Raw genomic sequence first — 16,512 nt, forward strand, 5'->3', positions numbered from 1 at the left:
AACGTTCTGGAGGTGGGTGGAACTCGAGCTCACATGGGCCCTGGGGTGGGAGGTCCCCCACGACCCAAGGCACTTGCTGTTGGGGGTGTTTGATGGCCTAGATGGCTCTAGGGCCGACAAGCGTTTCCTGGGGACAGCTGTGGCGGTGGCGAAGCGGGACATAGTAGCCGTTTGGTCCCAAGCTGCGGACCCGACGCTGCGGAAATGGAGGAGGGGCGTAGATTGGTGCGGGGTACAGGAGGAGTCTCTCTTTGAGGCCCGGGACTACCCGGACCTATTTGGTAAAGTGTGGGGCAAATGGTTTGGCTTATTACCATCTTGAAGATCCTAGTCTTGCTATGTCAATGTGTTATGTGGAAGTTAAAGTAACCACTCAGGGGGGACCTAATATGTCTGTGTTGTCGCCAAGGAGGGGAAGTGTTTTAACTGTGATGTGTGACTTGCTACCAATGAACTTGTTTGTTCCAGAAATTTCAATAAAAATTGATTATCAAAAAAAAAAACATTCAATTCTGGCAGCTGGGACTATCTGTTCACTCTCCTTCCAAGGTTGAACCTGGGTCCCCGTTTCCTTTCTTATGTGCGGCTCTGGTATACAGACCTTTCAGCAGCAGTGCAGTTTGCAGGGGCTTTATCTGAATCGTTTCCGGCGAGAGAGGTACGAGGCAGAGGTGTCCCCTGTCGCCTCTGTTATTCCCGCTGGCCATGGTGCCACTGGCTACCTGGAATTATTTTGAGAAGAAAAGTAGTGAAAACTAATTAGTCAAGTGCCAAAAAACCTAGGAAACACACTTCAATTTACATACAAAGTGACATGAAACCGTGATTAACTGAGACCAAACCTGATTCATATATCAAACATATTTTTAAGAATTTATTTGTCTTTTTATCTTTTTGTTTTGAGTGGATAATGTTAAATAGTTAAAAATGTAATACAAAGGTGAAATACATAAAGAACATAAATACATAAGGAACAAATAATGTCACAATGCAAAAGATATATACAAAAACAGAAAGGAACACCAAATGACTATTGATTTGTAATTGGTGGGCTGATGAAGTTAGCAAAGCGGTGGATGTAAACTCAAAGCGCGTTTCGGCTATTGCCTTCTTCAGGAGTCCGTCATTTGCAACAGGACAAAAAATATTAAATACACACTAAAAAACAAAAAGAATCAATGTCACAATCTAAATTATAATATTGTAATATACAAATCTAGTTCTTAAAATCCTAGGTCTAGGTCACCTTAATGAAATTCATTTTTATATACATGGATACAGTGAGAGGCTGGATTTATTCTGACAAAGTTTATACCAATCAAATTATTCTTATTTGTTCATAACGGCACAATTCAATTATTGTATACATTTTTATGTCTATTTCATAGATTTATAGCCACTGGCTGCCTGGGTCAGGGTGGATGCACCGCTGAGGGGCTTCGAGTGTGGTGAAGGGCTGTCCAACAGGACTGCTCTTCATGCCAACGATGTACTGTTTTTCCTTACTAGCCCTGAACTTCAGGACCCCAAATCATATGGGCGTCTTCAGGGAGACCTCGGGCCTCTACATGAATATCTCAAAATCCATTACATTTCCTGTTGACTGAAAGGGGTCGGCAGAGTGGGCACTGGGATTGACTGTGGCAAGTGGAGTTTTCAAATATTTGTGGATGTATATTTACCCGACCCTGCTCTGAGGTGGTCTCGCAATCTGCAAACCGCATTGACAAGAGTCAGGGAGAATCTGGTCGCTCTTACTTCTGTTGCTGACAGGTAGGTGAGCCTTTTTGTTTTATTTTTTTTAATGGTCTCCCTCCTAGGCTGCTTTCTCAGATTCAAAATTACCCCTTTGTCATTCCTTGGTTCTGGTTTCGACAAGTGGACGCCACTTTGAGTGGCTTCCTGTGTGGAAGTTGGGCCGCCCTAGTTGCCCAAGGCCCTGCTTTCAAACGTCGTACTGTGGTGGCATTGCCACGGCTGACGTACATTCCTATTATTCTGTGTCTCATCTCTTGATTCTGAACAGCTCTTGGTATGGTCAGGGCAGCGACTCAGCTTATACGGTAGAGCAGTGAGCGATGGGCGGCACCCCTGTATTGGAATATTTGTATGGCGGAAGGGGGGCATGCTCTCATCTGCTGTCTACGCAGTGGTGTTCAATGTAAAGAGGGGTTCACTGCAGCAGATGGCCTAGTGGAAGAAACTAATAGAATGGTCGTCACTAAGGCAGGGTAGTATGCTCAAACAGGTGATACAGCTGAAGGGCTTTCGGCAATGGGATACCATAGGCATCTCTACGTTGGGAGACGTGATGCGAGGCCCTGTCCTGAGATGCTTTCAGGAGCTGCAGTCAGGTTATCAACTACATCGTAGCCAGTTTCATTGTCACTTGGAGCTCAGTCATGCCTTCACCCCTTTTATTCGTGGCCTTACTTACCTCCCTCAATTTTTCCCCTTAGAGGGAAAACTTCTCCTGGGAGACTTGGAGACTCACAAATTGACAAAAGTGTACCAGTTGTTCTTCACAGATAGGTCCACTACATTGCCCTCCCTCCGAGCGGCATGGGAAACTGATCTGGGTGAATTAGACAATGATTGGACAGAGGCACTGGGGGCACCATGTGTTGCAGCCATTTCAGCACGACTTCCATTGATACAATTAAAATACCTTCATAGAGCATATTACACAAGACGTCGCCTGTGGCATATGGAAGTGATTGGATCCCGACATATCTTGGGTGCTAGATGGAGGAGGTTACATTCCTACACACGGTGTGGAGCTGCACGGCTCTAACCGGGTTCTGGCGAGGTGTGACTTTGTCCTCTCCTGGACTATTCCCTTAGACCCCAAAATGATTTTTCTTCATATAGCAGAAGGTAAGGGAGGGAACAGATAAAAGCAATGTGAGAAGTTGGCCTGATATGCAGTGCTCACTATTCTAGTGATCACTATGTATCAGTCCAGACAACCCTTATTGATGATTGGTTGTAAGTCAACCTTGTAGGCCAGCTATCCTAGTAGCATGGATACGAGCAGTCTAAGGCTAAGACTCTAGAGGGCGTGTTAAGCCAGCTGTTTTACCATCACATTACCCCTTGAACACCAAGTGAAAGGACACCACACAAGTTGTTATCAAAAATAAAGTATATTTATTTATAACAGGACTACCCCGGCTCTTTATGAGACAGGGAGCTAAGCACACAACAAACCTCTTAAAGAAATACTGAAAGTCGCACAATTTACACAAATGCCCGAGGGGCTGAAAAACCATATACACAAGAAGTGGAATGCGAATTACTAGCAGGTAAGTAACTATTCTCATAGACTTTAGAATCGCTAGGCCTACAATACTAAACACTTAGATTAGGAGCAGGAGGCCTGTGGACGTCGTGTGCAGAGTGGGAACTCTCACGCGTAAGGCGGGAAAAAGTCTATGGAGGCTAGTAAAGACAAAGTTACTGTTCTCGGGCGAACCCGACTAGGTGGGTCGAAAACAAGAGTGTATCCGAACACTTAGGGTGTTGGACTATGCTGGAGCACCGGAGTACTCAGTTTACCTAGCCAGGGGCCTCGGCTGCATAGGGTTCAAGTTGCGTCGGAAACCCTCATGTCGAACCAGGAGCCTGAAGAAAAGAAGTTGCTGGCAGGCGGCCAGTGAAGAAGTTCGTGGAGATCCAAGCCTGGATCAGGGAAGAAGACCTGTAAGCAGAGGGGACCAAGTTCTGAATCACTAGCCAGTGATTAGGTGGGCACCAGAGTGGCACCGGCCGAAGTCACCTCGACCAGGTGAGTGGGCGCTGCTGGGCTCTGCAGTCTCTCGGACCAGGAGGCGTTGTCGGCGACCAGGATGGAGGTGCGAGCTGTCCCACGAAGGTGTCTGCTGTCGACGTCGCTGGACCCAGGATTGGGCAACAAGTCTTGGCAAATGCAAGGCCCACGCGGTGGACCTAAAATGGCGTCTTGAGTGGACCAGGAGGGTCCGGGGTGCTCCTCTGTTGAAGGGGAGCACGGGCTAGTCTGGAGCAACCAGACCAGCAGTGTTAGTTGAGCGTCGTAGAGCGTCGTGAGGGGGCCACTAGCCAACGGGCAAGTGACCGGGACAACGCGGTGAGCAGCAAAAAGCAGAAGGGACCCACGCAGATCTCGTGGATGCAGGGGGGCTGAACTTCGGTGCTGGAGCTGCTCAGGGTCGGGCTTCTCTTACCCCAAAGCACTCAGTCGAGGGTCACTCGGGAGTCGTGCTGGACAAGCGTCGTTCAGTCTTTAAAGATGGCCGGTCCCTCGAGGTCTCGTCACACCCACGGATCACAGCTGGGCTGATGATGCAGGTTGAGGTCAGAGGTGCCAGGGAAGCCGGTTCTCGTCGTGCTGGGCAGTCTTGATCCGGAGGAGAGACTTACAGCAGACCGCGATGCTTGGTTGGTGCCTGCTGCTGCAGGGTGACTACTCCTTAGTCACAAGGGAGAAATCTTGAGAAGAGTCTTGAGTTCTTCGTGTAGAAGGTCGGTTCAGGATTCAAAGATTGATCTAATGTGGAAGGGGGCCTGCTCCTACCTTTATCCTGCAAAAGGGGGCTGGCACGCGACTAAGTCCTGCCCTATGGGTGGGACTAGGAGGGGGGTGGTTACACCCCTCTCCTTTGGCGGGCTTTTCCCCAGCCCAGGGTCTGGTGTGCCCCTGGAACTGGTTCAAGCCGGCCTATGCACAGTGAGCACCGGGGTGCCACTTGCAGTCACCTTCCTCTAAAGCCCTGCCTACCTAGGATACACAAAATCCTGTCTGGGACGGTGCTGGCACCGCCCCTGACCGGAAACCCTTTGTCCTTGCCTCCTGCGCTGGGAGGACTCCCAGCAACAGGAGGGCAGACTTGTGTCTCGGTGGCAGCATCCATTTTGTGGAGCTAAGGCTCTGTCTGACTTTAACCGGGGTTACAGGTTACCAACATATCGTGTCCCTCTAGAAGGGTGGAATGCTAACCCCGTCGCCAGAATTGGCGAGGGGTTAGTATTCCAATTCGTATGACACCTTACTCGACATGTTTTGATAAAGCGATACCAGAGTTGGCATATAACCGCGAGGATTATAATGCACTTAAGAGTATATGGTATGCGATATCATGGAAACGGCTACGGGATAGATCCCGAAAGCCGCAGACAGGCTCAGCTCATGCCAGAGCACCATCTCACACGATTCCAAGCACTCTGCCTTCAGGATTGTCAAGGCCTGCCATAGGAGTGACTGATAGGAGATCTGTGTGCCCATTTAGGGTTAGATATAGGTATACTATATCTAAAGCAAAGGGTGAGTACACCACTTTGCCCCAGCTGTCAAGCAGCCAGTTGTGTCTGTTTAGTTAGTCAGCCCAGGGGTGGCATAATACATGCTGCAGCCCCTGGGAGACTTCTGGGTGCACCTCAGCCCTGGGTACAGGGACTTAGAGAGGGCCCAGCGCCAATTCAGTACCTGGGTACAATTTGGAGTAGAGAGAACAGCTAGGCTTGTGGGTCTGATTAGCAGGCCCACAGCCAGGAAAGTCGTAAACCAGTGAAGCAAAAACCAAAAATCTGGGTGATCATAGGATTGCAGACCCTACTCTCCTACAAGCAATATCTCCTGTTCCTGGTTGTGACCCTGGCGAAAAGGGACATAACCAGGGAATGGAAGGCGGAAGCCCCACCATCCCTCGCAGCACGAAATAAAGAAACAGACTACTGCAAGCACATTAGGGGCAAAAGTGTGGGGATACAAGGCTGGTGTATGAAGAGCTTCTTTACTGTGTGTCTTCTCCAATCCTTGCTTTTTAGGTCTCGCCTGGAAATCGCATCCGAAGGATGCGTCCAGGCTGGAGACTTATAGCGAGCTGACACGGGGGAATGACGGACAAAAAATTGTCACGCGCTTCTCCCCGGCTGGATTCAGCTGCTTGCACGCGCACCAACATTCACGCATGCGCACATCACAGCCACACGCATACACAGCACTCACGCATGCGCACATACACAGGCACACCCCCCGTCGCCGCCGCCGCACCTACACGCATACACAGAGACCCCTCCACACACACCAGCCCCTCTCCTCCCGGCTCCACTCACCGGTGTCTGGCGGGCGCTCCCCGGGTCTCCAGGCTCCTTCCCTTCCTCCGCAGCTGCAGGCTCTCTCTCCACATGGGAGCCCCGCCTCCTCAGTGCGCCCGCTTCGCCCCGCGGGTCTTCACCCGGTCCCCCATCTCGGGACCGGGACTTTAAGGGAAACAGTATCCAGGGCTCCTTCCTGGTCACGGGAGCCCCGGGGCCGCAAAGCTCACGCCACTTCCTGCTGCCGGCTCCTCTTCCTGCACGTCAGGTCCCGGGCCAGCAGCCAATCAGAGCGCGGCCCGGGAATGACGTCACAGAGGTGTCCCGCAGTACCGCCCCCGGCCTGCCTGACTTCCTGGTCGCAGGACAATTCTACTGCTGAACTGGGTGACGAGCCCACAATCACACACCTCTCTGAGCGCTTCGCGCACAGCAGTCACGAACTGGAGCCTGGAGGTCCGATGATTAATGGGCCTGCCTCTGCGCAGGCCGCAGGCACATGATTACCCCGCCCACCCCTCGAGCTGAAGGCAGCCAGGTCTGTACCGTCTCTGTGTGGCACGCATCCATCACTGATTGTGGCCTGCCAATGTGGGTGGACCAGGGGGGCTGCCCGTGATTCGTGTAGCATGCATCTCAGGAGCGGCAAGCAAAGAACTGGTCGGTGCCCGATCGTGCAGCCTGCTTCTGTTGCGGAGGTTCTTCAGGTGCCAGTGTATTCAGGTATGATTAATTTCATTTTGAAGTCCGCTTTTCCTCATCTGCCGTTGTCAGCTGCCCCGTCTCTTTCTGTCTCTCTCGCTGAAACGGTGCTTCGTTCCCTTGTGAAATGGATCCAAAAAAGAAAGAAAAACGAAAAACTTTTGTTGGAAGTGTTTCTGACATTTTCCAAAGTGCAGCCTCGGGCCTCCTGCTCCTTGATGACCTTACTTTGGTTGAGGCCACATTTCTTACACAAGTTTGCACCACAGGCAGACAACAGATGGAACAGATGAAGTAGCTAGGAAAAAAGTCTATACATGTATTCCACTGCCTGACATCCACCCATCTGTACCCATATGTTTCAACCTCTGTCCTTCTGATCATCTTATTTGCACTCTCAGGGTTCAAAATACAATCAATAAATAACTAAAGCATTACAGATCGTTCACAAAGTGGCCAGATTAGTTTTATTAACACCCAAACACAGTAGTGCTACTTTACAGGGTTTGCCAGCGAAGCACTGCTTTTTGTTTTCTCCTCTTTCTTTGAACAGCATTGTTTTCCCTGGGTGATGAGATGCACCATTCCTGGAGGTACTGCAATACCTGGTTGATGGGTGGAGTGGAAACCGATTAATGTGATCCTTATCCGCTTTTTTCCTTATTTTAGTTTATAAAATGCGTACCACGGCTCAGTGTTTTTAGGAATGTAGTCTTTGTAAACCATACTGCTCACGGTTAATAGGATATAATCCATGGACCATGATACTGGTCCCTCCCGAGATCTGTAGTGGTGCTTAAAGTTTCAGTAAAAAAAACTCTTGATTTCTGGATAATTAGTATAAAAGTGTTAAGGTAGCCATGTTGTTCTACTTACATTTCACATGCTTTACTTAATCTTGCATCCATATGAGGGTTTGCTTTTTCCAGGAAGGTACTTTTTTTTCCAGGCAGCATATCACTCTTGTGCATAATTTGAATTGAGCTGCCTCCAGTTATATATAGCCGGGCACAACTGGGTTGTAGCTGAAGGCAGTGTGGGTGTCTCAGTGGGATAGTATGGTGTGAAACAAATGTAAAGGGTGTATTTTTATTGTTCCTCTTGTTGAGTGCTTCATTAATATTTTAATGTAGCAAATTAAAAACACAACCGCTAAATTCAAGAAATTCAGACGGACGGAAAAGATCTCCAGGTGTTTTCAGGTTTGCAGCCGGCATGTAGAAGCAGCAATTACTGAGCAAGGAGCAGTAGAAATCTGGTTAGAGCCACTTCAGTCTGCCCTGGCCGGGGGGACCAGTTACACAGAAAATACCACTTTGTTTAGGATCAGTGCGAGCTCGCCAATAACAGCGGCTTTCCAGTAAGAACTGGACGCCGTGGGAAGCTTCTTGAATCCACCACGGTGACGCAGGCACATAAGTGACTGTGGTCTCCTTTCGTGTGCTAGAAATTAAAAAGATTTACTAAGGGATACCACAAATTGCCCGGAGTTCCACTGGGAAGGGCGTGAGGACAGGGGTCATAGGCGCAAAAGGGGGTGGGGCCAAATAGAGTCAGCCTGTTGTTCGCTGTTAAATTGCAAGTATGTTGTTTTGGAAAAAGTGTCCACAAATAATTTGAAACATGAAAAAATATGATTGTTAGGATGTTCTGGCCCGAGGCCCTCCTTCAGTTTTCAGCCCCCCCCCCACCCCATCCGTTTGCAAATAGAATGTACATATAAAAATTATTTGGGCACATCATTAAAATGTTTAACTTTTCTACAAGAAATATTGTATATGTACTTTTTTATGCAAAGAAAATGTAAATACTGCATAAATGACTTTTCTACAACACATATTTTATATGTACCTTTTTATGCAAAGAAAATTAAAATAGTGCATAAATAAAAATAAAAACATTGCCATTTACAGTACTAGTAGCTCAAACTTAAATAATGCGAGACCTATTGCATTGCAAATGCTTGTTACATTTCCTGCTGGTCTTGTGAGAGTATTGTTCTTTCACTTTCTGTTTTTTTGTGTGTAGGAAGAGAGGGGTCAACTGTGTACTTTTTCCTTCTTTTATGTTTGTGATTATGACATATTCTTTGTACCTTGTTAGCCTAAGTGCTGTGTCCTTTTTTTCATAAACTACAGTAACATTTCATATTAAAAACAATATGCAATAATGCAAGTGTTAGGACTGGAATTGCTTACACCTGAATGTAGTTCCTTGTACTAACTATTCTGGTGACAGAATGCGCTCGCAGGGGAATGCTTTCCCAATCTTGGATGGTCTGCATTGTCTCCTTTGCTTTACATACAGGAACTGATGTGCCCTCTTCAGTTCCTAGCTTTTTTATTAATCATGTACCCTACCACTCGTCTGACCTACTCTTTCCATCCTGTAACCAAACCCACCCTTCTCTTCCCCATCCCATGGACTCACATCATGTTCTCTTCCATTCTGCACTTTGAGTAATGTGCCCATCATATGCCTTTTATTCTGTTTTATTCTCTTATCCTGTACACTGTCCTTTCAATGTTTTCCTCATGTTGTGTTTCCTACTATGTATTTTATCCTCATGTGCGCTCTCTCTCCCTGTGTTTGCAGCAGCCCCATGGTCACACCCATGCTGTGCTCAATCACATTCTTCATTCTCCTTTCTTGTGCCTGCCCCAACAGAAGGGACCTAAACTCACTCTTCCATCTCGTGCTCTTCACATCATGTGCTCTCGTATCCTGTATTCTCACAATATGTGCATAACCATTCTAGGCTCTCAATTCTAGTGTTTTTTATTTATTTAATTAGACCTACATTCATCCTTTCCTCATGCTTCCTTGCTGCTTTCTTCTTCTACCAGCCTTTCTTCTTCTGTGCTCTTAACTTCCTCTCTTCTGCTTGGCATTTAATGTGTTTTTTTCTCACTCTCTCTCTCCGTTGTCTCTTTATTTCTGTGATTTCTCTCTCTCGCTAATATGCACTCCAGCAATCTCCCCGCTGTCTTTTAGAGTTGAGAACAGAAAAGAAAGCCCCTTTCCTTTTTAAATGGAATCCTTAAGAATACAGGCTAACTCTGGCTGCCTCTCCTGTTTTTATCTTTGTATTCTGTAGATGAAGCTGCCAAGTTCAGTAGGACAGAAGAAGATTAAAGCCCTTGAGCAGATGTTAACGGAATTGGGAGTAGGTAAGTAAAAACATGAAAAAAATGCGCAAGAAAGACGTGCATAAAATGGACAAATATGGAGATCTTGGGGGTAAAAATAATATGGTATTTTAAAAAGAAACTACAGTCATATTACAGGAATTATTTGGAAAGTTACTGGTATTTTTTTACAATTAAGTTCAAGGTAAAAACGACGCAAAGGTGTGATTGTATCTGTCCAAAAAGAGATGCAAGGCAGAATCTTGACTTGATAGAATTTGTCATTGGAGTCACATATAGTTGCAAGGCTTGAAATTTAGAGGAAGGAAAGTCAGTGGCTCACGTACATTTATGGGATCATAGGAATTTAGTGAACTCTACAGTCACTTGAGGTATAGAGCAGCTGAAGGAGGGATCACGTTTGTGTGCAACAAGTTTGGCAGTGGTGGGCGTACATGGAGATGATCCTTAAGGAAAGGATATCCCTGCTTATAGGGATGAAAGATTGTTTTTGTCTTCCTTAAAACTGATCTGCCTCTCAGGGGATGGTCAATCTTATAAAGCTCTAGAACAGACACAGCATGGTTGATTAATGTCTCTGCTGTTGAGATAGGGATGTAAAGTGCTTATTAGTAACCACCCTTGAGAACTAACCATTTGCTCTGTTAGTTAATAATCCTACTGTTACTTTGCTCCCCTCCAGATCTGATCCCAATGCCTACAGAGGAAATTGTTCACATGTATAACGAATTGCGAAGTGATCTGGTGTTGCTTTATGAGCTGAAGCAGGCCTATGCCAACTGTGAATACGAGCTGCAGATGCTTCGTCACCGTCATGAAGCCCTTGCCAAAACTGGAGGCAGATCTACTCCTGGTGGGGAGAGCACTGGAGTCGACGGTCACGTCCCCATGGACGAGTCAAAGGGAGAACTGAAAGATCAAATTATTGACGTGGTAGGAGCACCCCTTACCCCAAACTCTGTAAGTACACACCTATTGTTTCAAGCTTTCCTGATCCCGGGGTGCGGGTGTATTGAGAAAGGGGTCAAACATTTCAGCTCAGCCAAGTCTGCATTCCAGATCTAGAAAGCAGCATATTTCTTACATGATATTATATAATGCAAACTTTAATTCACTGTGTACAAGTTTATTGTAAAATGATAGCAATTAATACTCCAATATCAGAGCATGTCTAAAAGAAAAATTACAAATCCAGTATGTTCGAGGCATGTGTGCCGTAGATACACATGCTTTGCATAAGTCCCCTATCTAGTGTTGGACTCTGATGATTGCTAGTTATTTTTGTTCCAAGACATTTTCTTTGAGTCGCAAGACTGTGTGACTCCTTCTCATTGTGATACTGCGCACGTCATCAACTCCATTTCCAGATTCTTTTTTTCCACCAATGGGTTCAGATGTAATCTCTAGCACTCCAGTTATGAGACTCTTTCAGGCTTCCTTTGGTTCTGTAGTTGATCTCCACTCGACGGTATTGTCTTTATCGCGTAGTTTTATTTTGTTTCGAGCGATCACCCTTCTGAGCACTCGCTTCCTCGGCCCATGGGCCATATCCAACTGGGCCTTTTCTTTCTTCTACAGTCCTTCAGAGAATGACCTGCTAATGGAACAAACTCTGTTCTGCTTCTATCCTAAGTGTCGCTCTAAATACCCCCATACCGACCAACACTCCGTTTACAACCTATTCCTCTTGCCGGATCATTGAGAGGAAAGCTGTGAGGCCTGTAAGTCATTTCGATCATAAAAGACCCTTTGAGATAGACACCAAGAGATGCAGCATGAGCAAACGGACGATGTACCGGACATTTTCAGTTAACCACAGGAGGAAGACAAGAAAGCATCAGCATCAGCAGCACAATTTGTTATCAATACACTATTCGATTCACAGTCCGATTCCAACCAGGACTCAGCCACCCTTCAGCCAGCACAGAAGCATTGAACTGTTAGTACTTTTACCCTTGATCCAAAGCCCAAAACATTGTCTCTGTACGAAAGGACTGCTTACGGTCCACACTGAAAAAACTGACTCTGAAGCCAACCCATGGGCTTGTCTCTGAAAGTTCCACGTACAGCTGGGGCCTCTACCTCCTCGACCTCTGGTTCTACAACTCCTCAACCATTAGTTTCATCTCTGAAACAAAAAATAATATTTCAGATCCAACCGCAGCTGTATCTAAATCCAAACATCCTTTGTCCTAGAGTTCACTTTCGGACCGACATTTCCACCGGAGTTATTGTATTGTATTGTATTTAATATTTATACCTCGCATCTGTCACCCTACGGGTATCCTGGCGCCAGAAAGGAAAATTCAGATGGAAAAACAATACAGAAATGTTTGTGTCAGATGGAAACGACAGTCAATACTGTTTGATGAGCCTGAAAATAGGTCTTTAGGTTTTAGCAAAGAGCCATGTCTTTAGACTTTCTAAATTCAAGCAGGGTATCGGTCAGTCTAATATTTTGAGGCAGTTCGTTCCACAGCCTTGATGCCGAAGTACAGAAAGCTCTACCACCTAGCCTTGACTTCCTAATCCTGGTGGTTACTGCCAGCCCCAAGCTGGCGGAGCGCAGAGACCTGGCTGGTGTGTACCAGGTGAGCCTTTCCTGTAATGGGATAGGTCCCGTGTTGTGTAATGCTCTGTAGACAATGCAGAGAGACTTAAAAGCAACTCTACTCCCAATTGGCAACCAGTGTAGTTCTCTAAGTGCCAATGTGGTGGAAGAACTACGGGGTCTGTTTAGAGCCAGCTTAGCCGCCATGGACTGGACTCTCTGGCGCCCCTGTAAGATGTAAAGAGGAGCTCCCAGGTATAGGGAGTTACAGTAGTCCAGTCTTGCCATGATCACACTTCTGACCACTAGTGGTCTAGTCGCATCAGGCAGAAGAGGCAAGATCTGTCTGAGCGCTCTCAGTAGGCCGCAGCAAACACTGATGGTTTTATTTGTCTGTGAGGTCAATTGGAGATCGTCATCCAGCATAACTCCCAGGTTACGCACGGTCTTCACTGGGATACAGGGCTCTGCTCCCGGTGCGAGCCTAATCTCACAGGACGGCTGCTGGCTCATTTTCGGTGTTTGGCAATAGACTACCTCAGTCTTCCCCTCGTTAAATTGGAGAGTTTATTTTCAGCCACTTGGAGACCTTACTCATACAGTTCTGGAAGGTCTCCATGGTCACTGCCTGCTTTCCCTCTAAGGAGAACACCAATTGGGTGTCATCGGCGTAGTTAACCAGATCAATCCCATATGACTTTATCATAGGGATCAGAGGCTGTAGATACAAATTAAAAAGAATCGGGCTAATCGAGAACCCTGTGGTACTCCGTGGCCAACCCGAGACTTGGGGGAGGTAAATGGGGCCAGGGTCACTACCTGCTGCCTGCCCATCAGATAGGATTGGAGCCACTTTAAGGCCCTGCCCTTCACGCCCAGTTTCTCCAGTCTGTGCACCAGGACTGCATGTACAGCACCGTGTCGAATGCGGCCGACATATCCAACAGTACTAGTACTGAGGAGATGCCACTGTCAGCTCGCATTCGAAGAGTGTCCAACACGGTCGCCAGTGCAGTTTCCGTTCCATGTCCTGGGCGGAAGCCAAACTGATCCTTATCCAATAGGCAATTATCTTCCAAGTAGCCTGATAAGGACCTACTGACTAATTTTTCTACAATCTTTATCTGGTAGGGCAGGAGCAATATAGGTCTGAAGTGTGCTGGAATTGTGGGGTCTAATGAAGACTTTTTAAGCAGGGGAGTGACCACTGCCTGCTTCCATACCTCCGGCACTACGCCTTCCTCCAAAGACTGGTAACAAATCTGGTACAACCGGGGAAACAGCTCTGGCCCATATTCCTTCCAGATCTTATGTGGAAGGGGATCTAGCGGGGACCCTGATGACACACTTTGTGCCAGGCTGAGGAAAAGCTCCATTGTCAGAGGGGTAAACCTTTCCAAGGACGATGAAATTGTGGGCGAATCTTCCTCCGCCAGCTGGTCTTCTATATCCTTACTGCCATCTCTACCCTCCTCCAGCCCCCCCACAATTTTAGCGATCTTTTGCTCAAAATAGGTGGCGATCTCGTTGCACAGCTCTTGGGTTGCAACCACTTTATTGCTCATGCATGCAGGTTGTGAGAGGTCCCTGATGATGTTAAAGAGTGTTTTAGTGCTATTGGGAGATTGAAGGATAGTGGTGGCATAGAAGAGTGCTTTGGTTTTAGCTATAGCCCTTTTATATTCTGCCTGCTGTATTTTCAGAAGTTTTTTGTCTAACTCTGAATAGCATTTTCGCCATTTTCTTTCTGCCAGTCGGCATTGATATCGCAGGGTTTTCAGCTCCTCATTGAACCAAGGGGCAGACGGCTTTCTTTTGTTCTTAACCTTTTTCAGGGGGGCGTGTCTATCCAGGGTACTTAAAATATGATTACAGTATTTCTGGTAGTTTAGATCTATTGACCTCTCTGGGTCATAGGGTGTTTCATTTATAAAAGTGGGTTTTGTATTGTCCATTGACAGATTAGCCCAATTTCTCCCCCTCCTATAGGTTACCGGGTCCTTACTTCCATTCCCTTCAATTGGTAGGGAGATCTGAAAATAAACCAGGGAGTGATCAGTCCAACACTGAGGTAAGATATCAATCATCTTAGTCTCAGTTTGGTTTGCAAAGATTAGGTCTAGGATATTTCCGCCTGAGTGCGTGGGTTTTGGTACGAGCTGTTCAAGGCCCCAGTAACCGCATATATCCTGTAGTCCCTTCAGATGATTTCCTAGGGACCCATTATCCCAAAGGTTAAAATCTCCCAGGATCAGTAGTCTAGCGTGGGTCAGAGCCAAGGCAGCAATGGAATCAAACAGCGCCTGATATTGTGTATCCGCACCGGGCGGCCTGTAACAAATTGTTCCGGTCAGGATTCTTCCCTTGGGTTCTTGCAAAGAGAACCCCAATAGTTCTATCCCCGCTATCTCATCAATCTGTAAAGGGGAGAAGTCCCATTTATTCTTATGAATGACCCCAAGTCCCCCGACCCTTCCTTTCGGCCTCGGTTTGTGGAACAGGTTATACCCTTCCGGGCATGCAAAGCCTAGTTCAACCGAGGTATCTGCACGAGTCCAGGTCTCAGTGATAAAAGGACATCTAAGTCCATGTCCGTTAACAAACTTGCCACCTCCTGATGGTGTTTGACCAAAGATCCGCTATTTATCAGACCGCAGTGAAGATTTCTAGGGTTTGGTGAATGTGTAGATGGAGGTGTTCCCCATATCCCTTTTCTTATGTTAATTAGTTCATCCCTGGAGTACTTTATTCCATCAGCATTTCTAGCCCCTGGCCCGTCCGAGGCACGGACGGGCACAGACGGGCTTTCCTCTGGCGCTCCGCTGCGTGCGTGCGCTGCGCGCTTGCATGCTGGTCCCCTAAATAGTGTGTGGCGAGAAAGCGCGGCAACACTAGAACGCTACCCCCCGACATGTCCAGGGAGCGTCTCTGGCCTCCCACACCTAAGATGGTGGTAGGAAGACTGAGGAGTCACCAAGTGGTGAGTGGTGCTTCTTGAGCTCAATTATAGTGCAAGCAATACGATCGTAAATGGAAAGTGCAGTGTTTTTAAAATAATTATTAAATCAGATGTCAGCACACAGATAATTTTAAAAGCGAGTCGAAAATCACTCCGGTATTACGATAATTTTAAAAGTAGGCAGCAATCAACACAGCTTGTCCCTGTAGCAGCTAACAGCGTGCTGTTCCTATTCTGTGTTCAGCACAAGTCAACTGGTCCCCTAAATAGAGTTTGCCAAGAAAGCGCGGCAACACTAGAACGCTACCCCAGACAAATCCAGGGAGCGTCTCTGGCCTCACACACCTAAGATGGTGGTCGGAAGTAGGAAGACTGAGGAGTCACCAAGTGGTGAGTGGTGCTTCTTGAGCTCAATTATAGTGCAAGCAATACGATCGTAAATGGAAAGTGCAGTGTTTTTAAAATAATTATTAAATCAGATGTCAGCACACAGATAATTTTAAAAGCGAGTCGAAAATCACTCAGGTATTACGATAATTTTAAAAGTAGGCAGCAATCAACACAGCTTGTCCCTGTAGCAGCTAACAGCGTGCTATTCCTATCCTCTTTGTAATGTGGGAACGGCTCCATCTGAGGCAGAAAACGCTCCAAATTGAGCCTGGGACAAAGAAAATAGTTAATCAACCAGCAAAATCTCACTCTTCTAGGAAACAGTTATATTTCCAAGAGCCTTTGGACATTCCTCTACAGCCTTCAAAGAAGAAAAGAGTGATGCTGCCACTAGCCCTTTGCACATTCATATTCCACTTTCACCTAACCATAAATACCACCCCTACCTTCCACTCCACCACCTCACTCACCACAACTATCTGCGGCCAGTGGCATGTCTCCTCACTCACCTATAGTAGAGGATAATAATGATATACCACAGAACATACATCCTGGCAATCCACAAGTGGATAGAGACTCTGATCTCTATCCCATTCGACCATCACCACCTGATGATGCCTCTGCGTATCAGTATCTAATAAAAGGGCAGCAGCTTTCCATCAAGTACCTTTACAAAGGGACACAAT

At 46.8% G+C, this 16,512-nt stretch overlaps 1 protein-coding gene and 1 long non-coding RNA gene across 6 annotated transcripts in view; one reads left to right on the forward strand and one right to left on the reverse strand.

Moving 5' to 3' along the window:
• Positions 1 to 6,792, reverse strand: part of LOC144784870 (uncharacterized) — an 80,665-nt gene extending 73,873 nt beyond the window's left edge. Inside the window, exons 1-2 of the long non-coding RNA XR_013601713.1 lie at positions 6,094 to 6,792; positions 602 to 722 (exon numbers count right to left, since the gene is read on the reverse strand). This is a non-coding gene — a long non-coding RNA (uncharacterized LOC144784870). The remainder of the gene's footprint in view (positions 1 to 601; positions 723 to 6,093) is intronic.
• The window catches only part of DMAP1 (DNA methyltransferase 1 associated protein 1), a 588,998-nt gene that overhangs the window by 318,590 nt on the left and 253,896 nt on the right, over positions 1 to 16,512 (forward strand). For all 5 annotated transcript variants that reach the window (XM_078663550.1, XM_078663471.1, XM_078663703.1 and 2 more), the window contains exons 10-11: positions 9,875 to 9,947; positions 10,609 to 10,886. In XM_078663550.1, the coding sequence (XP_078519676.1) occupies positions 9,875 to 9,947; positions 10,609 to 10,886 (351 nt within the window). The remainder of the gene's footprint in view (positions 1 to 9,874; positions 9,948 to 10,608; positions 10,887 to 16,512) is intronic.

This window comes from Lissotriton helveticus, chromosome 1_1, assembly GCF_964261635.1.
Source record: "Lissotriton helveticus chromosome 1_1, aLisHel1.1, whole genome shotgun sequence".
Taxonomy (NCBI): Eukaryota; Metazoa; Chordata; class Amphibia; order Caudata; family Salamandridae; genus Lissotriton; species Lissotriton helveticus.